The sequence below is a fragment of the Felis catus genome, chromosome A2 (genome assembly GCF_018350175.1).
Source record: "Felis catus isolate Fca126 chromosome A2, F.catus_Fca126_mat1.0, whole genome shotgun sequence".
Classification (NCBI taxonomy): Eukaryota; Metazoa; Chordata; class Mammalia; order Carnivora; family Felidae; genus Felis; species Felis catus.
The window spans coordinates 29819677-29844961 of NC_058369.1; the positions used below are offsets into that span (position 1 = coordinate 29819677).

The 25285-nt window shown below is 44.9% G+C and overlaps 1 protein-coding gene across 5 annotated transcripts in view; it reads left to right on the forward strand.

Moving 5' to 3' along the window:
* PTPRG (protein tyrosine phosphatase receptor type G) overlaps positions 1–25285 on the forward strand; it is a 718204-nt gene that overhangs the window by 640677 nt on the left and 52242 nt on the right. For 4 of the 5 annotated variants that reach the window (XM_011280147.3, XM_045051777.1, XM_045051779.1 and 1 more), the window contains 2 exons: positions 5554–5640; positions 18869–18960. In XM_011280147.3, coding sequence (XP_011278449.3) covers positions 5554–5640; positions 18869–18960 — 179 coding nt within the window. The remainder of the gene's footprint in view (positions 1–5553; positions 5641–18868; positions 18961–25285) is intronic. The other variant, XM_045051778.1, reaches the window with a different exon arrangement.

Here is a 25285-nt window from a genome sequence, read left to right on the forward strand (position 1 = left end):
ATTTCTAAAGGCTTAATCATTACATTATTTTGCCTAAATGAGGAGTAGCCTGTCAGGAGGCATTTACTTCCTTCCATAGCCTGTTTTCATGACACATACTTGTTGAAAAGATCCTGTGGTTTGGATTTGCCAGAATCACATGGAAGAAACTTTACGGGACCAACTGTAATTTCAGGGGTTGGAGAAACAGAGTCAGTTTTGGTATTGAATCAGATAACCTATTTGTTGTTTCTTATCCCAGCTAATCAGTGCTATCTTACCTTGATGACAAGTTGAACATCAATATTATGGATCATAATTCTAGCTTAAAGAACTTTCCAGAAACGTAGAGCAACGTTAATTCTCAGATTCAGATAGGGCTGAGCTAACTACGTGGACTCTGGAGCAGAAAAAATGGAAACTCCAAGGGGCAGTATTAACATCTGACCCATGTTTGTTTGTTTGGTGTTAGAATTTCATGCTCTGATCTGAGAAATTGATGTCCCCCTTGAGCACATGGTTGAGTCATCTATAAATTCTGCGGTAGATGAGTCAGTCAACACTGATTGAGCGCCGCGGGCAGATTAAAAGATCTCTTTTACGCCCACCTTTTACACTTGAAGAAATTTTGCCATGTGTTGATCCCTCCTCATTAAGAATGCCATTCAAGGGGCACCTGGGTGGCTCGGTTGAGCGTCCAACTTCAGCTTAGGTTATGATCTCATGGTTTGTGAGTTCATGTCCTACATCAGGCTTGCTGCTGTCAGCACAGAGTCTGCTTCAGACTCTCTGTTCTCTCTCTCTGCCCCTCCGCTGCTTGCTCGCTCCCTCGCTCTCTCTCTCTCTCGCTCAAAAATGAATAAACATTTACTTTCATAAAATGCTATTCACAAAAACAAGTGATTTTTTTTTTATTGACATGATTTTTTGCTTTGTTCTTTGGAAGACAGTGTAATAAATAAGAGGGGATGTGGGGTGACTGGGTGTCTTAGCCACTTGGGCACCCGACTTGAGCTCAGGTCATGATCTCATGGTTTGTGAGTTCGAGCCCCACATCAGGCTCGCTGCTGTCAGCACAGAGCCCACTTTGGATCCTCTGTCCCCCTCTATCAAAAATAAAAATATGAGGGAGGAGATGCAAACCCTAATTGTGGGAGGGGGTTGTTTTGGCATAATGGAGGCTCCACCAAACAGATACAGGTGAACACTGAGTGTGGGCGTGTGGTAATGCCCCTCTCCTGCTCAAAGAATGACTGACCACATGTGTCCCAGTAGAACGTGGATCCCTCCTGTAGTCCCACAGAAACAATGACAGAGCTGCCATGAGCCTGGGTACATGCTCTCTACCCACCTGCTCTAGCAGCCAATACTTCCCAGTTTACTCTCCAGCAACTTGATTTGATTTAGGCATACATCCCCCTCCATCCCAGGGAGGTCACAAAGGAGACAGATACCATTAAGAGTGATTTCTCCCATGCATGTCCCTGTGCACAGATAGCAAAGGGTCATCCCTATACCCGATAACTGTTGAGTTGCTACAAAGCAAATGCTATATTATTTAACCCTAGAGCTGAAGCAGGTGGTAGCCAGGGTGTTAGGACTGCATCCACCTTCTTCCCAAGGGAGGAGACCACTTCCAGGAAGGGAATGACTTTTCCAGCATCACAGAGCTTGAATGTTTTAGAGGGACTCATACCTAGGGTTGGCTTTTGTTCACCGGAGACCCTTTATGGCTGGCCTGTTTATTCCTTCCTTTGTTGTTTGTTCATTCAAAGACCTTTCTTAAGCATCTAGTTTGTACCAGGTACTGGCCATCCAGCAAGGAGACAGAGTTCCAGTCTTCAGAAAGCATATAGGCTAATGGGGTAAATAAGCAGGTAAAGAAAGGTAATCCCAAATCGAGGTCAAAAACAGGTGGCCCCTACACCTGTTTTATTTCGCAGATACACTGTTTTTAGAAATCCGGATTGTTTTGGGGTGCCTGGCTGGCTCAATTGGTTGGGCATCCAACTTCGGCTCAAGTCATGATCTCACGGCTTGTTGAGTTCAAGCCCCGCATCGGGCTCTGTGCTGACAGCTCAGAGCCTGGAGCCTGCTTAGGATTCTGTGTCTCCCTCTGTCTCTGCCTGCTCATGACTCTCCTGCTCATGTTCTGACTGTCTGTCTGTCTCTCTCTCTCTCTCTCTCTCTCAAAAATAAATAAACATTAATTTTTTTTTAATCTGGATTGTTTTGAAAATGGGAAGATATTTCTTAAAACTCCAGCTATCTGGGTTCTCATGTTAAATGTGGTAACATTGTTGTCATGTTCTTTTGTGGCATTATTGGGCTGGATAGAGCTAAGAGTGGGGAATCTTTGGGGGGAGAGGGCCACCAGCTCTCCAGTCTGTCTGTCTCTGCCCTCCCTGCAGCCTCCTGCCTGGGCCCCCTGCATTTGGGCTCCCCCACGTTGCAGTAGTGACTTAGGGTATGTGCTCTGGAACGGGCTCTGACCACTGCCAGGGTGGGGTAGGAAGGAGACAGAGCCAGGAAAGGCTCCTTGGAGGAAGGATGTTGAGCTGTGATTTTCACAGAACAGAGAAAAGCCACAAATGCTTGGGGCAGGGCTCTGTGTCCTAGCGGACATAGAGGCACTCAGTCATGCCATGATCAGTACTGCCAGAGGGAAAATGCTGTCAAATTGCCCTTCATCCCTGCAAAATAAAGTCTACTTTTGTGGGTGGAATCAGATTCTTTTCCAGGGGATTTGGCATGTACAATGGCACTGGGTCAGTCCAAGATGCTCTTACGTGGCTTGTGTGCGGAAGGGAATAGGAATGAAAAGCAGGTTTATATTCTTTTCTCCAGTCTAGAAAAATCCAGGTTTGCAACTCAGGTTTTATGGCGGCTTTGTGGGATCACCTTGGTCTTTTCTGCAAACAGGCTGCTCACGGGACCGCTGGTATTCCAGGCATCCCTTTTGCTTTTGAAACTGTCGATTGCCCCTGCCACTCATCCCTTCCTGGGACCTGCGTCTGTGGCCATATTTCAAGACTATTTTTTTTTAATCCTCAGGAATAATTTTTACAGTTCAACCCTTCAGATCCTGACGATGTGTCAAGCCAGTGGGGAGAGCTAACGCGCGTTGCATGATGCCAGAATACGGCTCGCCTCGGAGGGCTTGAGTTTAAGATGCGGTGGCGCTAAACTGTCTTGCTCTGAGATGCTAAAAGGCATGGGGGTGGGGAGCCTTCTGAGGTCCCCAGCTGTTCCTTGAGGTGGGCACTGTTTTTTTCTTTCTCCCTGCAGCTGTGTGCCAGGAGATCTGGGTCACGTGCCAGCTAATGCTGCCGATCCCAGGCAACTTTTTGCTCAATAACTGTTTCCCAAATGGCTACTCGGGGCCTTTTCAGAATTTACAAGAACTGTCAGTTGTTATAGTAACCGGCCCCCTGCTGTCGAGTTTGGCCCTGAGATGCCAGTCGAAGCTCTTGGAACAGGCTAACACTTAGTCATTAGACAAAAGCAGGGAGGGAATTCACTGCTGAAGGTTGCCATTTAAACGTACTCCATGATCCTTCAAAGAAGGGATTGGTTCTGTGAAGGAGGAAGTGGATGCATCCATTTTTAAAGCAAATGGACTTTCCAGGAAAGGGAGATTCCTGTGTTGAGTCTCTCCTACGTAACCAACGCCTGTCTTTGGGTTTCTCAGAATTAAGTGTCCTCTCTCCCAGGGTTGACTGTGCCTGTTCTTTGGGTTTGCTCAGGTGGCCCCCTCGGTTATTCGAGGTATTAGTTATTGGTTTTATGGCATTTGCTTCTCCGTGAAGTGTTGTCAGTTTACGGGTGGTGGTTAGAAGCGCCTGTGATTGTGTGTGAGGAAAAGCTGCGGAGATCGCCGGCTCTGCTCCAAAATTCCCGAAAGAGTGAATCTGGCAGAATTCAGAGTAGGGCTAAGGGTTGAGAAGAAGTCTAAATATTTTAGAAAGCTGCAAATTTCAAGTTTCTATGAAGATTTGCAAAAACACTCCAACACGCTCGTGATTTCCTCAGTTAATGTTCATCGCTGCGCTGAGTATGTTCGTGATGTTTTGCGGACAGCTGCAGTTCCAGAATGTTCTCAATAGAGGGAGATAAGTTCTGAATTACAGCACACTGCTCCCCCCCCACCCCCACTTTTTAGTCCTGTTCCCAACTTGGGACTTCTCCAAATTTTGGTTCCTGTGGCAAGCCCTTGTATCCAATATAGAAGCCAATAATTATCAAAATAAATAAAAGTTTGTATTAAAGGAGAAGAGAGGGGTGCCTGAGTGGCTCAGTCGGTTGAGCGTCCGACCCCTGGTTTCAGCTCAGGTCGTGATCTCGTGTGGTCTGTGGGATCAAGCCCCACATCTGATTAGGGCTGAGCATGCTTGGGATTCTCTCTCTCTCTATCTCTCTCACTCTCTCTCTCTCTCTCTCTCTCTCTCCCTCCCCCCTCCCTCCCCCTCTCCCTTCCCTCACCCCGCCCCCTGCTTCTTACCCCCCCCCCCCGCTCCTTACCCCCCCCCCCGCTCCTGCTCGCTCTCGTGCTCTCTCTCTCTCAAAATAAAAAAATAAATAAACATTAAAAAAAAACAAAGGAGAAGAGAAACCTAACACGTATTCAAGGATGTTCATGTCTGGAAATAAAAACTACCAAGTAAATCAGAAGCCCTCAAATGTTCTTTGGAATTACATACCTGAATTTAGAGTTCCACGTGGGATTCAGCAGAACTTCCAAAGAAAGAGAACCTCACTATTAAGCAAGTTTGTCTTTGCTCTTCTATCAAGAGTTTGGAAAGAATAGGTGTCATTCTGTTGTGAAATCCTGCAGCCCAGGTAGTTAGGGGATTAAATGTAATCAAGTCAACACCTTCTTGTGTGGCAAAAGTGTATTTTTCAAATGCCAGAAGCAAGACTCAGATGCTGCAAATATTTAAGTTCTAATGGGAAACTAAATACGGGACATCGTATGTGGTAGTAACTTGATGACTGCCCCACCTGCTCTGAGTTGCCTCTCCCACATGTTCTCCCATCTGGGTTGTGAGTCAGGAAACTGTCCTGAGATGAGAGGAATGAATGAAGAAAGGACAAAAACCCAGATTGATCTAACACCACATTCACATACGTGGGTGGCGGATGGCAGGTTCACATAACCCCCCAGTACGTTCCGGCTGAGTTCTGTTTATGTCAGAGGTCTTTCAAACGATCCTCTTGGCCAAAGCTTCGTGTCAAGGTGGAAGGTTAGATACGTGAATGGGAAAATCCAGTAGTGATTGGACTTGGGATATCTTCTACCATTAACACCAGGAGTGATAAAGGTTTCTAACAAGTGAAGACCGCTTTTAAGAGCAAAGTTCCCATTTCATATTAATTAACTAGAAGCACAAACAAACCTTGATAAACCAGTCACCTTTGTGTGTAAGCTTTCTCTTTTGAAAATGTCCCAACTGGGGCCCCATAATGGGTGTGTGTGTGTGTTAAGTGGGAGGGAGGACATGGGTGTGGAACTCTTGGTAGCGATTGAAAGTACTGTCTTCTACACCTGTTCTCTTTTGTTTTTTGTCTATTTAGAGGGTGTAACAAAATAAAGTCCAAGGGCTTTCCCAGACGTTTCCGTGAAGTGCCTTCTTCTGGGGAGAGAGGAGAGAAGGGGAGCAGGTGAGGGGCGGTCAAGCTTAGGGGGGTGGGGGTGCCTCTTTGGCCGGGACTGGCTTGCCAGAGTTTTGTTTGTTGCCCTGGGGATTAAAGTCCTCCAGACCCCACAATGCTGCAACTTACCTGTCCTACCCCAGCTCCCAAAAGGAAGGATTGTAAATACCAACACAGAGTGTGGGGTAGCTGGTAGCAATGAAAGTATGACCTGTGTGTGCCTGCTTTGCTTTATTTGGTGATTTGGGGTGGGGGGGGCGGTTTTATTTCTGGAACGGGACATACTGGGAATTTTCTATGTCGGTTTGTCTGTATGTCAGTTGCATCCATTATCTTTCCCGAATTTCAGATGCTTGCATGTTTTAGAGCTTTAAAAAAAAAAATGCATGCACTTAGCTTTACAAGTGAAAGATAGCTTTTAGAAACCTAAATGTATAAATAAGGAAGAAGAGTAGGAAGGGGAGAGAGAAATGAGCAAATGGGGATACAGCATGTGTTTTTCCCTAAGAGTGAAATTTTTCAAAGACGAAAGCACATGAGTTCTAGGTAGCTTGAATGCTGGGAAGAATTATTGTTCTGTAATGATCTGTAATAAATCTTGAGAAGTCCTGATCACGCGATCTTAATCACCCCGCATTACCACCTATTGTAATATTTCTGTGTGGCTTATAGAAGGTAAACTCCACTTAATATGGTAATATTTTAATATTGCCAATTAAGATAATTCAGTAATCAGTATCCTGTGGGGAGTAGTCCCTTATTACTTTCAATGAAGCAATTTATAGAATTTACAGTAAGAATTTTTACATGGAATGATTTCTCTCCCATGGTTGAGGCTAAGTATTGAGATGAAATGTTAGATGCCCATCCACTCTAATCAAGTACACTTATGAGATCTGAGAAGGTACGTTACAAGGGAATTGAGGAAGATGAATGAGAAACTCTGTGATCTATCTTTTTTAAGCTCTATGATGTAATTTTGCCTTGTAGGGAAAAGTGGTCACTGCTGACACCGGAAATGTAATTTCTTCCTAAGATCTCTTTTTATGTACTCAGGTCCTCAATTTTTAATCCGTTTTCAACATGCCAAAGTTAAAACTGAACGAGAAACCCCTCTGTATAGCTTCAAATTCAAAGATCTAATCTTGGAGAGGACATTGGATGTCACATAAACGCCTCATATTCATGCCCAGTCTGTTATAAATACAATGTGGTTTTGACTGTAACACATTGAAACTTGTCAGCATCTCATGGACACCACAGAGATAATGCACATCTCCATTCTGTGTTCTCCCCAGAAGTGATGCCATCGCTGGGTGGCCCGTGATCTATTCTAATTTATGCTCCTGGCCCTAGATGTGGGCGTGGGCTTATGAGAGATGTGTTTTAGTTCCTGGGAGGATGTACTTTGTCACAAGGTGCTCAGGATCTCTCGTTTCTTCTGTGCTTCTAAGTGCCCGAAGCTCGGTGGCGGGGAGGGGGGGCGGGGTGGGGGAGCACAGTGACTTTCATTTAGATCTACAAGTGAGAACAATCTTGGGAAGCTGTAAGTATTAACAGAATCCGCCTGATTATGAAGTGCATCTTTTACTTGCCTTTTTTGACAGTGTAGTAGCAAGAGAAAGACAGACCTTGGCTCAGAGAGAGACAGGTTCTGCTGGAGCTTGGCCTGTTCCTGGTTGTGTGACCTTGAGCAACTTAACAAAGCCCTCTGAGCCTGGATGTCCTCCTCAAAGAGTGGGTCCAGTGATGGTTCCTTTTCATGGGGTTGTCCTGAAGAGGTAATGAGGTAGCATTTGTGAAATGTTTAGTGGACGTGATATATCACCCCATCAAGAGGATGAGGAGAGAGAGGCTCTGGGAAGTTTGCTTGTCTGGTCTACTCCGTGGGGATGGCTGAGCGGGGACAGCCACATGGCAGTCCGAGTCCGGAGCGTGGCCCCTTCACACTGTGCTGCGCTCATCAATCCATGATGGGGAGTGGGCCGGATAGACATCCTGTCCTCAAATCTCTCCTGTTCCTTATGTGGGCCGCCCTGCCGTACTCTGTTGACAGGGCTTGAAGACCACCAGCCCCACTCTCCCCTCTCCTCCCTCCTTCTTTATCCCAGGAGCATTGGCAGCAGCCTCCTGACCCAGTTCTGTCCTCTTGCTGCTCTATAAAAAGCCCTGCAGAGGACAGGGGCCCTGCCCTCCTCTACCAGGCTGCGGATGCAACAGGGAAGCCAGGCCAGACAGCCATCTCCTGCGTTGGCCTCTTTTTATCCACTCCCGTTTCCCATTCTGGTCCGCATCCCGTCCAAAATGTGGCAGGGATTGGGAAAAGAGCCCAAAAAGCTGCCTGAATAGCGAGCCTTCAAATGGTTAAAAATAGCTGTTGCAAAGTCTCTGCACAGAAACCTAAAGGTAATTTCCATTTCCCCATTTGGTCTGACCTCATTTGCCTTAAACAGTCTCCGCCCCAGTGGGAGGAAAAGGCCTGTGTAGTCTCAAGGTGGACAGAACCCATAAAAGGACAGTGGCTGCAAGAAGTGACCACTGATTAGTTCCCCAGAACGTAGGAGAAAAAAAATTAATAATAATAAAAATCAGATCCAAGTATTTAGTTTTTCAAAAAAAAGTAGTTGATTTAAATTTTGAATTAGGTAATACTTAACACGGTTCAAAATCAAAAAGGTTAATATTATATATACCATTACATCTCCATTCCGTCACCTACCCACCGGGCTGCCTACCTCGTTATAGGTAGGTAAGTAAGCATGATTGCTGGTTTGTTGTCTCTTCTTCCAGACCTTGGAGGTGGGGTGTGTGTGTGTGTGTGTGTGTGTGTAAGCAAATATGAATCTATATCACCAGATCTCCTTTTATACAGTAGAACACCACATACACTATCCTACACCTTGCTTTTTTCACTTAACATGATTTTTTTTTTGCGCATATGGTTTCCTCCTCCTTTTTTTTTTTCTTTTACAGAAGCACAGTATTCCTTTGTATAGTTGTCATGATTTATTTAACCAGTCCTCTATATGGCTGTCATTTTGGGCTGTTCCTAGTCTCTTGTTATTACAATCAATACTAGGGTGAATAACTTTATGTCATTCTGCAAGTGGACAAGTCTGTCTGAGGATAAGGTTCGGAAATGGGCTGTGCCAGGAGCTACATGCATTTGTAATTTTGACGGATGGCGCCAAATTGCCCTCCCCGGTGCCATACCCAGGGCAGTTTCTATCAGCGACACCGTGAGCACCTGTTTCTCTCCGTCTTCCCCAGGAGAGAGTGTTGGCAAATGGGAGCGATTATTCCAACCACCCAGGGGAAAACGGTGTCTTCATGTAGCTGGAGTGTGTTTTCTCTAATCCTGAGTGAGGTGGGGCATCTTTCTTCGTCTCCTTTTTGGTTTTTAATGTTTTATTTTTTGACAGCGAGAAAGGGCATGAGTGGGGAAGGAGCAGAGGGAGAGGGAGACACAGAATCGGAAGCAAGCTCCAAACTCTGAGCTGTCAGCACAGAGCCTGATGCGGGGCTCGAATCCACAAACCTCCACAAACCGTGAGATCATGACCTGAGCCGAAGTCAGAGGCTCTGCTCCATGGACTGATGCCCCCGCATCTTTCATGTTTGTGCCATTTGCATTTGTTAAGCTCTAAACTCTTGGTCTTTTGCTCCTTTTTCCTTTGCATTGTTGGTCTCTATCTAATCAAGAGAGACATTATTGTCAGCAGTAAGTGTGGCAAATACTTTTTTTCCATAATCTGTGGTTTGTTAACTATGTTCATGTTGCTTCTTGGACTTCTTATAATCAAATTTATCCGTAAACTTCTCTTTTTTTTTTTTGGCTTCTGGAGTTTGAGTCATCATTAGAAAGTCTTTCTCCATTCCAAAATGATCTATTTTGGTACTTTTATGGTTTCAAATTTTCATGTTAAATTCTTAAATCATTTGGAATTGAACGTGGTTGATGGTGGGATGTCTAAATCAACTTTTCTCTTTCCCAGATGTATTTTAAAAGGACTATCACGGGGCTGGTTAGTGAAGAGGCATGTAATACCTCGCTAGATCCTTAAAATAGCACACTTCCAGCTAGAGTCTGACCGACTTATTAGTTCAGTCGGCATGTTGATGACACAGATAGTTGCCAGAAAATTTTTACCAGAATATTTTATGTTACAGATGTTGGATCATATGTGCAGTGAATTAAATGTGAGTTTTCATTTCCTACCTCCTGTCCAAAATGGGTTGGGCCGTCATGTCCCCATTAACCACCTCCATCAGTGGGGGATTCTGTTGGTGCCTTAAAATAGTGGCAAGCGGAGGCAGAGAGTCCCTTAAGCCTTAGGCCAGAAATTCAGAACATTCCAGGCCAGGGTCCTAACTCAGTGTGGGACAGCTAATTAAAAAGCCCCTGACTTCAAGCCTTCTTTTCTGGGTAATAGCTCGGAAGACTGAGTACTGTCTAGAGCTCACATCCGTAAAGGCAGCCACAACATAAAAACTGCCAGTTCAGGTTCTTGGTCTGTTGAGATGTGGTTGACAAAATGACCCTTGCTGTCTTATCCCCTGGAAGATACTAACCAACACTTCAGTCATTCCTAAGAGTCTCCAAGGATTGCTTGGCAAACTTCATGTTTAGCATGAAAGTATATTGCTCGGAGGTGACTTTTGTCACCTACATTCCTTGGATGCTAATGGCAGGCAGTTTGTATCCTCCAGTGAAATTCTCACTGCAAAAATCAGATTTTTGTCACATCTAGCTCTAACAAGAGTTGAATGGGCCATCTCTCCTAGCCATGTGAAGACCCAAGATACTTAGAAACATTTTCTCCTCGTTGATTGGTGTACCCTCTCTCACGCCTCATCTGTCTTCATGGTTTGGTTCGCTTTTCTCTCCCCGTCTTCGCCTCATCTCCTCCTCGCCTCTGACGGGCCCTAACTTATCCACAGTATAACAACCATATGTCCCAGGATTTGCAGAATTGTCCTGAGGTGAAATATGTCGTTTGATTATTCCCAAAAGGACTTTGATATTTGTCAGAACACATGTGCTTTTCTTTCCCGGTTTGGAGAATATGAAAATGAGAAGTGCAATTTTGACTTCTTCCGACTTTTTCTTTCTAGAAGATTCCTTCCTGTAGAGACTATAAAACTCAGCTAGCAATCATTTCACATACAGTAGAGGAAACCGAACGGCAAGTGAATGGTTGCCTATGAGAAATCTCAACTCAGAGCGGGCTCTTTTCCAAGTGAGACCCCTGAGTTATTTCAAGCAGACATTCCTCTTTGAGGAAAAGCCCGACAACACCCACAGCCTTTTCCTTCTATTGTTGTCTTTGTCACTTGAATTTCTAGAAACATTTTGCCCTAATAAATCAACCCACATCTTTTTAACACAGCTCTCAATCATCTTCTTTGAAGGCACATGAATGGTTTCAACTTTCTATTTATAAGTGGCTCTTGATTCATACATTGTTTACTACGACGGATCCATACACAAAAGTAAATATTAATGTGATTTCTGTACTCTACGACATGAAAACAAATGGGATTATTAGCAGGCATGGCACTAAATTTAAATGAGGGCAGTATATAAATCAGTTAAGATTGCTTAATGAATATTCAACAGCAGTTCAGCCAACTGCCCATTCTTCCCTGCAATTAGCATTTTGAGCTGCACGCTGCTGACAAACCCCTTGTCACCCTGATATGATTATAAAACCATTGAGCTTAATTGAAAGACAGTGACTGGGTTTCTGATCCTCACACATCATTTGGTTGTTTGGTCATCCGAGGTTTCTGTGGGACTCCAGAGGTGGTGTTGTGATCCAGCCCTTGCGTGGGCCCCAGCGGTCGTGATGTGGAGGGCGGTGTTGTTGTAATAAGCCAGGGACCCTGGATAAGAACAAGGGGACCTCTCAGGCTTGTCAAAAGGGATGTACGTTTTGACCCAGATGTCCGTACATCTCAGGAACCTCTGCTTCTGTAAGCAGGGCTGGAGATGGTGTCTTTGGAGGACCCCTTTCGGTATACAGTGGTGCTGAGTGGGGTTCCAGACCTTCCTGCTTTCTGGACTCAAGGTCAGCATCTTTGCTTCTGGAAGGTATCCATCACCTAAATTCTTCCCAGATCCTTGTCAGAGGGGCAGGAAGAGACGGAAGTAAGAACACAGATAGCAAAGATTACCTTTGCAAGTACCCGGAAAACGGGGAGCAACAGAGAGGAAGGCTTTTCTGTAGAACTCTGATCCTAACGGGTGTTCCGTGTTAAGGGGGTGTCCTTATTCCTGGAAGGACACGGGGTGGGAGAATGCCCAGTCTAGAGATTTCTCCCTCATCTTCCTAGTTTCCTGCATTTTATTTGAATAGTAAGTCTCTGTAACTTGAGTGATTATTGATACTGACACAGTACCGTCAGCACAGCTGACATCCGGGTATGTGTGTGCGCGTGTGTCTGTCTGTCTCTCTCATTAGTCAGGAGAACCAATTAAATACTAGGCCTGTTGGGGCGCCTGGGTGGCGCAGTCGGTTAAGCGTCCGACTTCAGCCAGGTCACGATCTCGCGGTCCGTGAGTTCGAGCCCCGTGTCGGGCTCTGGGCTGATGGCTCAGAGCTTGGAGCCTGTTTCCGGTTCTGTGTCTCCCTCTCTCTCTGCCCCTCCCCCGTTCATGCTCTGTCTCTCTCTGTCCCAAAAATAAATAAACGTTGAAAAAAAAATTAAAAAAAAAAATACTAAGCCTGCCATGTGCTGGCAAGTGTGTGCGCACTGCAGCGGGGAGCTCAGAGAATTGACATTGATGGCTTACTGATCGTGGTCGATATTTACTGCCTCCTAACTAGATCATGCGCTGTGACATGCGCAGTGCCTTTCCTTTTTTTATTTTTTTTTTAATTTTTTTTTAATGTCTCTGAGACAGAGAAAGACAGAGCATGAGTGGGGGAGGGCAGAGAGAGAGGGAGGGAGACGCAGAATCAGAAGTAGGCTCCAAGCTGTCTGCACAGAGCTGACATGGGGTGACATGGGGCTCGAACTCACAAGCCATGAGATCGTGACCTGAGCCAAAGTCGGTCGCTCAACCGACTGAGCCACCGAGGCACCCCGCGCAGTGCTTTTTCAAGCACAGAATTCTTGGTTTTTGAAAAAGCCTCTCTCTTCGAAGTATCTCCCCTATCTAAAAGGACGAGAGGTTATTTTCAGAAATTTTAGTCAAAGGCCAAATGTTCATGACTGTGCACTTAACATGTCCGTGGGCTTCTTACAAGTTCGACTGATCCATCCATGTGCCTTCCTACCACAAGGCCTCAGGCCAGACCGGCCCGGACCACACAGATCATGGGTTGGGCTTGAGGCCAAGGGAGCTGCTCGCCAGCATTCGTATCGATTCGATCGGCTACTAGAGAGGATATCACCCACTACCCTCCTGACTTCCTGTCAAGGCTTTCCTAGAAATCTTAAAATTTTAGAGCCCACGTTTGTTTTCTAAAAATGGATGAGTGAATGGAGAGTGATAAAGAAAGCGTGTTGGCATGTTGCTACTGAGAACTTTCCATGTGATGCACGTATATCTAATAGGTTGGCCATCTTCGGTCAAACACCAGAAATACCGGGCTTGGATTTAGGAGAGGTGTTGTATGAAAAATGTAAACGTTCAAACAGTAGACTGTCAGGCAGTGTGGAGAAGTACTTTCTCGGTGAACGTGGCACAAAAGGAGTGCTTCCCACTCAGGGACCAGCAAACGCACATCTCCCCTTCTGTTTGCATTCTGGCCCATGGGCCCATTGAGTTGGACCTGAGGAAAAACTGCCTTCCTGCCAGCTGGGATGTCTCTTCCTTGCTCCCCTCTAGAAGCATTCAGTGAATGCTTGATGTAGTTCTATCTTGCTATTTCTTCATTGCGATGAGTTTTAGAGAGCCATCTGACTCCGTGGTTTTCAGATTTGTGCAAGCGGCAGATGCTTGGAATCAGGACGTCAGAACATCCGTGAACTTAGAAGTAAATATTGACCAATTCAGTTGCATGAGAAAAATGACAATTTAATTTGCTGGCAGATAAGCAGGGCAGCCCACAAAGGTGGTTTGAAGAGTAGCTTTAGGAGGAGAAACTTGAATTTGAGAAATCTGTGATCTGAGAAAACACTTCCTCAGTATGGATGGCAGAACACTCCACTCCACCTTCGAGAAATGCCAGCCTATTTCTGAGAACTGAGGTTCCAACAGAAATGGAGCAGAAGACCTTTCAGATTCTTATTTAAGTATGTGAAATACAGTTTATTTTTTCTGTATTTGAGAGGATTATGTTAACATCCTTGAATTCTTAACTACAGTTTTTTAGCCCATCTGGGACCCTATAAATTCTAGGCTTACTTTTATGGTCCCTTGTATGGTACATGCCGTTTGAGATTATTTTATTTCTTCAGTGGCTTTCTTAGAGCACTGGAGGGTCTGGAACCATTTTCCCTGTATCACAGTGCTTCTTAACTGGGGGCACTACATACCAGCCTCCATGGGGCGGGGTGGTTCTTCTAGATGACACAGGACTTTGCCGCACCCTGGAACTGTTCAGCTGGAATCAGTAGGAGTGGGGCTCATCCAGCATGGGTGCTTTAAAAGCTCCCCAAACCATGGGGCACGTGGGTGGCTCAGTTGGTTAAACACTCAACTCTTGATTTCGGCTCAGGTCGTGATCTCACAGTTCATGAGATCGAACCTCGTGTCAGGTTCCAAGCTGATGGCTCAGAGCCTGCTTGGGATTCTCTCTCTCCCTTCTCTCCGCCCCTGCCCCACTCCTGCTTGTTCTTTCTCTCCCCCGCCCCCGTCTCTCTCAAAATAAATAAACTTTTTTTAAAAAAGCTTCCCAAACCAAAGAGATACATATGTACTGTTCATTGATAACCATCACTTGATTGAAACCTTAGTGGTGTGCGTGTGTGTGCGTGTGTGCATACACACACATGCACACACACGCATGCATCTGAGAGAAAGAGAGACTGACTGATTTAAGGACCCGCCCCCCCCCCAAAGCTGAGGTGTACCTAAACTGGGGAATCTATGTTTCAGGAGAATATATGTTGCAAAGTAGATTAGGGGAAGCAGAAGTTACCTAATTTGAATCATTATTAAGCCAGTCAGGTCAATGAAAAAAAAAAAATCTATCGTCACTTCCTTAAAGGGTGCATGTTAGTTATGGGGGTGGGGAGGGGGAGTGTGCAGCATGGAAGGGAAGAAAAAAGGGAGAAAGGTAAGAATATAAGGTATATGGTGAGGACCCAGCATACTATAAGTGGTAATTAAACTTGTAAATATATTTTTCCTTCCAAACATGGTCCACTTCATTGTTTTCCCTTTTTTAAGGTATTTGCATAAAGCAGTGTTCATTGTGAAGAAATCATACTTTTAGAAAATGGCCCTTTCTGATCCACAATCTTTGATTCAGGGAGGCATTTTTAGAGTGAATTGGACCTGCCCAGAAATTGGAAATTGCATGCACAGGGACACACGTGAGCATTTTCAGAAATTTTATCTCCATTCTCCAAAACTAGAGACAGTACTGGCTCTTCGAACACATCGCAGTCGAAACATTTAAGAGGCATTAAAATTTGAGTTTCTTTTCCTTCCTTTTCAAAATCCCTACCTTTACTTGTTTATCCCTGGACACTACTAAAGGCCCAAAACAGTCTCTCATGGGACTTCTCTGAAAGGAGTGAGTTAAGATACAATGTCATGTGATGTTGACCCTGAACTGACTGCTTTTCTTCATCATTAAACCCACAGTGTATGATTTGTACACAAACAGAATTCACACCAGTGTGGTCAATGGTAGTGAAAAGTTGACACTAAACTAGAACCGGAATCAGTCCCTCACTGAAAGGAGACCTCCGGTAATTAGTGATTAAGGGACTAAATCTCTAACCATGTGGTTCATCCATAAAATGGAGGATGAAGCAAGCATTAATGAGTTTATTAGTTCCTATTTGTTATAAAAGAGTCAGGTACAGTGTGATTGATTTTTTGTTACGGACAAAAGAGAAAACGGCCTGTGCGTCTGTATTTGAGTGAGATGTAGCCCCTCAGGGATCTCCCCGCCCCGTTCTTGCTGCCCTATTCCCCACTCATCACATAGCAGCCCAAACGAGCACCCGGAAGGAGGCAGGTCGGACGGTGCCCCTCCACTGACTAAAGCCCTTTGTTAGCTTTCCATTTTCCAAAGATGCCAGTGAAGCTTGCGGTCTTGGATCGGGTATGATCTGCTCTTGCCCACTCGTCCCCCCCCCTTTCCTCTTACCGCCCTTCCCTACTCTTACCTCTGGTTTCCATTCAGTTCCTACAACACGCAAGCTCACTCCGTTGTGTGGCTCCAGCTACTTGATCTGCCTAGAAAGTCTTCCCCTACGGCTTCCCAAGGCTAATCTTCTTCAGGCAGGTCTCCACCCCAGTGGCACCTCATCCTGTTTCACCTTCTTCATCGCCCTGGACTGTTTGAAATCACTTGTTTACTTGTTAGTTGCGGATTTTCACCCTGAGAACGAGGCACCTTGTCTGTCTTGTTGGTCGACTGCCCTGGCCCCCCACCACCGATGATCAAGGGACAGTAATAAGAGAGGAAAAGCATGGAAGGCTGTACCCCCAAAAGGTTAATAGTAATGATCCCTAGGCGGAGGATGTGGAGTCATTTTAATTGATTTCTTTCCCTTTTGTTCATGTGTATTTCCTAATTTTTCTGCTGACATCATGTATTATGTATGTACTTCGAATGCTTAGCCAGGCTTAAGGAAGTGGTTTTAAAGCTTCTAGGCAAGAGAGCTTTATTGCAGAGCTTCTATTGCAGAGAAGGCATTATCTGCACGCGCCACACTGTGCAGTAGGTGCTGAATAAATGTTTGCTCAGTCTGCTGAAACCATTATTCTAAGGGAAGGCATTTCCCCGAAGGTCTGTAGGTAGTTACGCGCCCCCCCCCCCCACCAAGTTCCTGTGTGGGAAGAAAGAATGTATGACGTGCATCAAGGTACTTAGATGTGAAGACCTGTGTCTCCCAGGTTTCTGACCTTCATCCGCAGGGCTGTGCTTGTGTCTGATAATCACGGGGTTATTTTGCTCCAGGGAAAATCCATTATAAACAGCACATGGGGCACTAGGGTGTGATGTGCTTCAGTACACGCTGCTTTCATTTATTTATTTATTTTTTCCAAAGAGAATGTGGAGCCGCATGTAACAGTGAGTGAACAGTCTGCCTGCCTTCTTCCAGAAAAAGAATGTACAATATAGTTTTTCCTTTCTAAGTCACTTGGCTTGAACAGTCCCTTGGCCGATAACAGTTCTTTCTACTAATAGCTTTGTATGTTAGTAGTTGAATAGGTATGGTAATTATGTCTTAAAACAGGAGACTTATTTGGGGTGTGTGTGTGTGTGTGTGTGTGTGTGTGTGTGTGTGTGTGTTTCTAGTTGAAGTCTGACCTGGTAAACTGAATGTCATTTGTTTCAGTGTTAGCACTTCTTGGGGCTAGTAAATACTTGAGTGGTCCAGTATCTCAACAAAAGCAGGTTTTTTTCAGCTAGGACACTGGGTCGTTAAGGTTCTATCTCATTGCTGAAGTCTGTCACCTTTGTTTAACTTTAACGCTGCCTTCTGGAAATCTGCAAATTTGGGAGAGGGAGGAATCCAAGACTAGAAAACTTGATGACTAATTTAGAAACAGAAAGCAGCTACTCCCTCAGACAAGAAAATCATGTGGGTTTTTTTTTTCACATGGGTTTCCATCATTTTCACCTTCAGTAGAAGATTCAGTTATTACTAGAGCCCTAAAATACTTTGTTCGTTTCATATCCACGTAGCTGAAATCAAACTGACTGGCATTCTTTCCAAATTTAAGTAAAGGCAGCTAACGATGCATAATGGAAACTTGTTTTATTGTTTCTGGTACAAATGCCGGCAAGTCATAGAAAAAAAAAAAATCATTGTTTCAGCCTTCCGCAAGAGCAGTCCTGCAAGACATGTGCCGAGTAGGAGTGACTTATGTTCAGAACCCCCTAATGGCGTGGAACAGCCATCCAGATTGCTTCTAGAACAGTGCCCAAATGTACAATTGGTTAGAGCTTCTTTCCGTCTGGAAACAGGCACTGCTTAAAGAAAAATGCTGTGCCCAACAGAATCGTCCCAGGATGCTTTGGATCAGATGAGCAGAGACAACTCTGAAGAAAAGTTGACTTAACTCTAGCGATTGGAATGCAGCCCCCAGGAAAAGCAAAGCTGTGGTGTGTATAAACAGGGCTTGGTGCGAGGCGCCAGAGGAGCGGGCTGGATCCCAGGGACACCGAGCACCAGAAGGATGCCGCCTGCTTGGCTAAAAGACCCAGCAGCAGGGCCAGCTATTGTGAAGCCCCTCCGCCAGATGAACAGGGACCCTTCTCTGGTCACAATAGCCATTCACGCTGAGCAGCCTCATTAAATATTCAGCCTGTGCTTCCGGCAGCTCATTAGGGCCGCAATGAGCGGTGACGTGGACGCTGGAAAGCCGAGGGCCAGCCAGCATCAGTAGGCAGAGGCTGAGTAAGCTGCCGATGGCTTTTCTGTTCACTGCCTGTCCCATGATGACCAGTGTTTGCTCCCTGCTTTGCCTGAAGTACAGGTAAAATAAAAGCGAAAACAGGCAGGTGGCACCTAAGAGCCGCAGGTTTTTCCCTCTGAGGTGGTCTGGCAGGGACCTCGGATAGGGAGTGCTTGCCCCTTAAAGCCCTCTGACCCTCTTACAGCGCTGACTGCAGCTTTGGGGGGCCTTTGCTAAGCACGAACAATGTGGTGCTATTGTGTACTTGGGCTGTTTGATGACTGCATTCGGGAGGGTTTGAGCTTTGGTTTTGAACTTGGTGCTAGAGGTTTCGAATACCAAATTACTCTTCTGTAACAGGTCAAACTCAGAAATATTTGGGGGTAATCCAAACAGTTTGTGCAGCAGGTTTACGACATTGATGCCAAGTTCTCATGTATTTGAGTGGTTCACCACTGAGACTTTGCCTTTTGACTATCAGGGTAGATCTGGTACAATAAAAAGTAAATATTCTGCAGCTATCGGGGGTTCTTCCAATAGACTGAATGTTGTCCTTAAATCTTGTTACTTTTCCATGGGTTTGCACTCAGTGCTGTGTGATATTTAAAGCTGCTGAAATCTGTGAAAGAAGAATTGAAAAATGAACTCAAAGTGTATTTTCTCTGGTCTCACTGTTTGCATGTTTTTCTCTTCCCTACACAGAAAATGTTTTCAGACAGCTCATTTCTATGTGGAAGATAGCAGTTCACCTCGGGTGGTCCCCAATGAAAGTATCCCTATCATTCCTATTCCGGGTAAGTAAGACACCCTCTTATTTCCAATAGGCTAACTGTTTTTCTCTTCTGCTTGTACTTGTGTGTGACAGCCATGACTAAATATTATTTTCATAGCCTTTTAAAGCTTGCCCTAAGAGATCCTTAACTCAGGGTGCTTTAATGAAACCTTTGCTTCTTTACATATCTGCGGCGTGATGGAAGTCCTCTTTAAGAGGAACGAATACCTAGGAGTTAATCCACAGAATAGACTCCCGTGCAGGGAGGGGAAGTAACAGTAGACAAAAGGGAGAGCAGAGATACTGGCGAGCCACTTGGACTGAGTTTCATTTTGATAGGCAATTTGTGCTTACGTTTTTTGTTGTTTTTTTTTTTTTAATCACGATTTGTTGATACATTTCTCTTGCGTTTTCTCCTAAGATTCCTTACTCTGAAAATACTTAATCTTAGCGTTGGCAGTTTGGGTTCTTAAGATTTGGGGTGGAAGTCTAGGGATACATTCTCGGTCCAGGACGTATTTCATTTGTCCTCAGGTGAAAAGGTGAAACGCTCAGTCAGCGTGAGGGGTAGGGACTGGTGGAATGCACTGGAGTAAATCCTAGCAAATGACATAAACCTTGAGGAGGTCAGGAGCCGGTTCGTTGTAACAGAGGAGACGTGGCGATTGGAGATGGCTCCCACCGTGTTTATCTGGTGTCCCTTCCTTTTTGCCAGATTTGAACTCTCTTCCTCTGGGTGTCATTACGTCCTTGTGAATATCTGTCTTTAGATCTCTCAGACCTCCATCCTCCTGACGTTATATCTTTGTAAACTGAGGCACTGCTGGTAGTAGTGTCCCACACGCCTGCAGCTCCCCTCTTTCTCCAGAATGGTCTTCACCGTCGAATATCCCAGGTATTGCCCTTGTTGGTGCATCGTCTCTTCCACCTACACTGAGAGCTTCATAAAGGCAAGTGGATGTCTCCTTGGTGTGAGAATAATAGCTGGCATATAGTAAGCATTCTTTAACTCTCTGAATGAATGAATACGTGAATTAACGTCAGCAGACCTTTCTTCAGGTTCTTGAAAGGCTCTATCTGCGAAGCTCAGAGGTACAGTCATTCTCTCGGTACCAAGGAATGCTTCTGTTGTTTAAAAATCTTCACGAGGTGCAGTGATGGTTGGGGATTTAATTGGACCTTTATGTGTCCGTGTATGTTAAGTCATTAGCTATTGTTGGGCTTGGCCGTGTTTTCTCCATTCTGGTCAGCTTCTGTCCCTAAAGCTTGTCACACAGAAACAAGGGGTAGCAGAAGAGTCTCTGGTTAAGTTCCGACTGGGTTATTTCATAGCTGCTAAACAATTCCTAGACAAACAGGACAGGTGTTGTGTCACCCTCCTTTCTTGACTGACCGTCACCCTTGGGTCTCGATGGAGGAAATTGCACTCTTGCCTTTGAGAGGAGAAGCAGCAGACAGCAAGCCTTAGTCTTCCACTTGCATGGAGGAAGTAGTTTTGTTGACACCACGGGATTTGTGCACTGGCATGTATATGATCATTTTCCTCTTGCATCACCTAGAGTACGCGTTGAACTCTGGAAAATTCCTAGGAGCCTCTCTCCCTGTGAACTGATTTTCATCTGACAAACACAGCCATTGGGGTAGCTGTGCGGTTGAAATCTGTTTTAAAAATTTTTTTAATGTTTGTTACTCATTTTTGAGAGAGAGAGAGAGAGAGAGAGAGACAGAGCATGAGTGGGGGAGGGGCAGAGAGAGGGGGAGACACAGAATCCCAAGCAGGTTCCAGGCTCTGAGCTGTCAGCACAGAGCCGGATGTGGGGCTTGAACTCACGAACCATGAGATCACGACCTGAGCCGAAGGCAGACGTTCAACCCACTGAGCCACCCAGGCGCCCCGAAATCTGTTTTAAAAGGCTGAATCGTGAGATACTTCTTGGGGCTGTTCTTTAGTTTTTATTTTCTTTTCTCACTGGATAGGGAATCAGAAAATCTACAGTCCCCCCTGCTGCCTCCACCATGAAACCTTTGGTCAGTGCAGTGACCTCTGTGAGCCTTAGTTCCCAGAAATCTGTAAAGTGAACAGGATACTTGATCTCCTTGCACTTGAGGCAGTGGTAAAAATCCCACGAGATACTATGTTGTAAAAGCGTTTTGGACACTATAAGCCAGAAACATCCGTTGTTGAAGCTTTCCTTCCCAAATTATGGTATTATTCATCCCAGGAGCCTTGGAGTCCCAAACACTGAACCACGCCCACTGGGTGTGGTCTGCCACGCCTTGCTCTTTGCCTGGGACTTGAGGATGTTCCTTTCACCGGAAGCCTCACAAAATGCCATCAGTCGTGCCTGCCTTGCCACACCTCTGGGTAAGGTGTGAACACACCGGAAAGGCTTTCGAGAGTTTTCTGCCTCGTTTCTCAGCTACCTGTTGAGTCACCAAGGTAAATAGAGTAGTCCCCCTGCCCCCCTTCACCGTGGGGTATACGCCCTGCAACTCCCAGTGGATGCCCGGAACTGCAGAGGAGTCAAACCCTATATATACTGTTTTTTCCTACACATACATAGCTGTGATAAAGTTTAATTTATAAATCAGGCATAGGAAGAGATGAACAATAGTAACTGTTAATAAAATAGGACAGCTGTCACAATACACTGTAATAAGAGTTAGACGGTCTCTCTCAAAATACTCTGTGCTACTCGCCGTCCTTGTGATGGTGTGAGCTGATAAAACACCTGTGTGACGAGACGAAGCGAGGTGAATGACCTCGCATTCCGCTACTACTGTCCTTCTAACCAGACCTCAGGAGAAGGATCACCTGCTTCTGGACCACGGCCGATGGCAGGTAACAAACCTCGGATGAGGGGGGACTTCTGTACTCAGAACCCGAGGGCGTTTTTTAACTGGGAGTTTTTCCTGATTCATACTGGTAGTGTAAGTACATGGGATGAAAATTGCTTCAGGTTCTCCACTGGTTGAGAAATCCATGGAGTTCAGTGGTACCTCACTTGACATAGGAAACGCATCCTTGAGGAGCTGGAACACCTCTGTACACACGAATTCGTTTAAATCTGCAGGGCGGTGTGATGGTCAAGGACCTGGAGAACCCGAGAGTGAGACCAGTCTTTCTGTTTTCACAGACCACACAGCCTTCCCTGGGCACATGCCAATACAGATCAACGCGTGTCTGTCTCCCTTAACTGGGAAAGAGTTATTTTACATAACCTTTCTTGAAAGAGTTTTTAAGTTAATCACATTCTCTAATTTTCCTTAAACAAAACCCCCACTGTTCCGTTGAGTAGTTATATTTGTAAAATATTTTGTAATTTATGATTCACGTTAACAATCCATTATTCTGTTTATTCTTATGGTTTCTTCTGGTTATTAGCATACAACTGTGTCCTGCGTAAGAAATTCAGTGTAAGAAAAATGCAGTTTTTAACAAATTCGTGAGTTATTTTCACTCTGATGAAGCTTTCAACCCAACTTTTCCCTAGTGGAGACCCCCATGGGGTCATTCCGAATGATTTACCCTAGGAATTATCTCATCGTTCATATTTCCAAAAATAGTAGGATATTTATAGAACTCATATGGAATGTTTGTTCTCCCCCAGTAGACCTGTTAGATTTTCTTCTTGTTCAAAACCTAATAACAGGACTACTGGCCCTCTGATTTACGAACTTTATCACCTGAACTCCTTATGTCCTATAACTGATTATTTAAAAAATGAGTTTTTCAGATATTTTCCAGGTACTGGTTTTTCCAGTATTTCCAGGGGCACCTGGGTAGCTCAGTAGGTTCAGCGATCAACTCTTCATTTCAGCTCAGGTCATGATCTCATGGTTCGTAAGATCGAGCCCTTGTTGGCCTGAGGGCTGACAGCATGGAGCCTGCTTGGGATTTTCTCTCTCTCTGTCTCTCTGTCTCTCTGTCTCTCTCTCTCTCTCTCTCTCTCTCTCTCTCTCTCTGTGCTCCCCCCCCTTCTCTCTCTGCCCCTCTCCCACTCACACTCTTTCTCTAAATAAACTTAAATTTATTTATTTGTTTACTTATTTATTTCCAGGCAAACACTATAGTAAACTGAGCCATTATACTGGTTAAAAACGTATGCCACAGGGTACGATTGAAAAGCCATCAGGCACCAAACTGTTACAAAATAAAACTTGTGGGTCAGCACTATAGACTATGGAATGAGGTCTGCTCCTAGAACTTCCTTTACATTGAACCTCTTTAAGAAACCATCATCACATGGGGCGCCTGGGTGGCTCAGTCAGTTAAGGGTCCCGACTTCAGCTCAGGTCGTGATCTCATGGCCAGTGAGTTCGAGCCCCGCATCCGGCACTGTGCTGACAGCTCAGAGCCTGGAGCCTGCTTCGAATTCTGTGTCTCCCTCTCTCTCTGCCCCTCCCCCGCTCATGTTCTGTCTCTCTCTGTTTCTCAAAAAAATGAATAAACTTTAAAAAAAAAATGTTTTTAAATCATCATCATGTAACGTGTATTGAGCATTTACTGACGACATGGTTTATTTTCACTGCAATCCTAGAGAGACCAGTGCCATTGATATCCTTCCCTTAGAGATGAGGAAACTGAGGCTCAGAGACACTGTTAATTCGCTCAAGGTTACACAGAGTTAGCATTGGAATGCATTGGAGTCAGCATTGGAATCGGCTGTGTGGCTTCAAAGGACAGATGCCTAGAAAAGGCTCCACCCCTGTTGGCATGTTCTTCTGACAGTTCTGATCTCTCAAGACTTCAGGCTCCTCATTTGGATGTTGCTTCATGAAATCAAGGCCTTTTCAAATATTCATGTGTAGTTTTTCTGAGCTCTTGATCCTTATCTTCTTTCACCAGCACTGACCATTTGCTTCTCCATTAAGTTCTCCTTCATCCCCCTGAACAGTTTCATTATTTTGCTGAAGTTTCTTCCATATCAAAAACTCATCTGCACTTTTGTCCTGTAGTCATTTCTATTTTCTTCCTATGAAAAAGACACTCCACCCACTGATACCTCCACTCCCTGTGCAAAAAGAGGCCTGTGTGTTTTAATGACTTGGGGAGAAATTCACAAATAGATTCAAACTTTTGGATGAATCTGCTCTGGTTAAAATTCATAAACAAACAGTTCTGGCCTTTAAATCCCAAAGCATAAGTGGGATCACTAAGTTACACTAACTTTGTGAGAAGTATTACAAAATAGGCAAATGGTTAAGGAAAGCTTTGCTAATTGATAATCATCCCTGGGAGATAGCCATTTATAGGACTTTTTGAAGAATTCTGAGTTATTGTACTCATCTCATCGAAATTTTAGGAGTTTAGAATCTTCAGTGTGTTCTTCTGATTTAACATAGCAAAGATAGTCTCGTAAGGATGAAGGCATTTTTTCCTGATCTCCCCTGGACTTCTGTACAACGTGGAAATGCTACAGAATGTGAATATGGTGGCTAAGGTGGGTTAGCATTAGAAAGCACTCCTCTGGGGGCGCCTGGGTCGCCTAATCGGTTAAGTGTCTGACTCTTAATTTCAGCTCAGGTCATGATCTCACAGTTTGTGAGATTGAGCCGCATGTCAGCTCTGTACTGAGCACAGACCCTGCTTGGCAATCTCTCCCTCTCTCTGCCCTTCTCCCACATGCACAAGCACGCACTTGCTCTCTCAAACATTAATAAAAATCGGGCGTCTGGGTGGCTCAGTCGGTTGAGCGTCTGACCTCAGCTCAGGTCATGATCTCATGGTCTGTGAGTTCGAGTCCCACATCAGGCTCTGTGCTGACAGCTCAGAGCCTGGAGCCTGCTTCCAATTCTGTGTCTCCCTCTCTCTCTGCCTCTCCCCAACTCGTGCTCTGTCTCTCTCTGTCTCAAAAATAAATAAAAACATTTAAAAAAAAATTTTTTTAACATTAATAAAAAACAACAAAAACTCCTCTCATGCAAGAGTATCCAACATGAAAGAAATTAAGGAAGTGTTTGTTTTTTTTTAAGTGTATTTATTTTAGGAGAAGAGAGCAGGGGAGAGGCAGAGAGAGAGGGAAAGAGAGAATCCTAAGCAGGCTCCATGCTAACAACACAGAGCCCAACTCAGGGCTCGACCCCATGAACCACGATCATGACCTGAGCCAAGATCAAGAGTCGGTCACTTAACCAACTGAACCACCCATGTGCCCCAGAAGTGTTTTTGAAGTTATGTTCGTCACTACAGAAGTGTCATCAATTCTTTCATCAGGAAAATTGGAATTATAGTGCCTATTCCATATATGATATTTGGGAAAAGTGGTTAGTTTGTTGGCCAGTTGGTTGGTTTTCCAGGTAGGCTGAACTCTGACTTGTGCAGAATGAAAGGGGCATTGACTCTT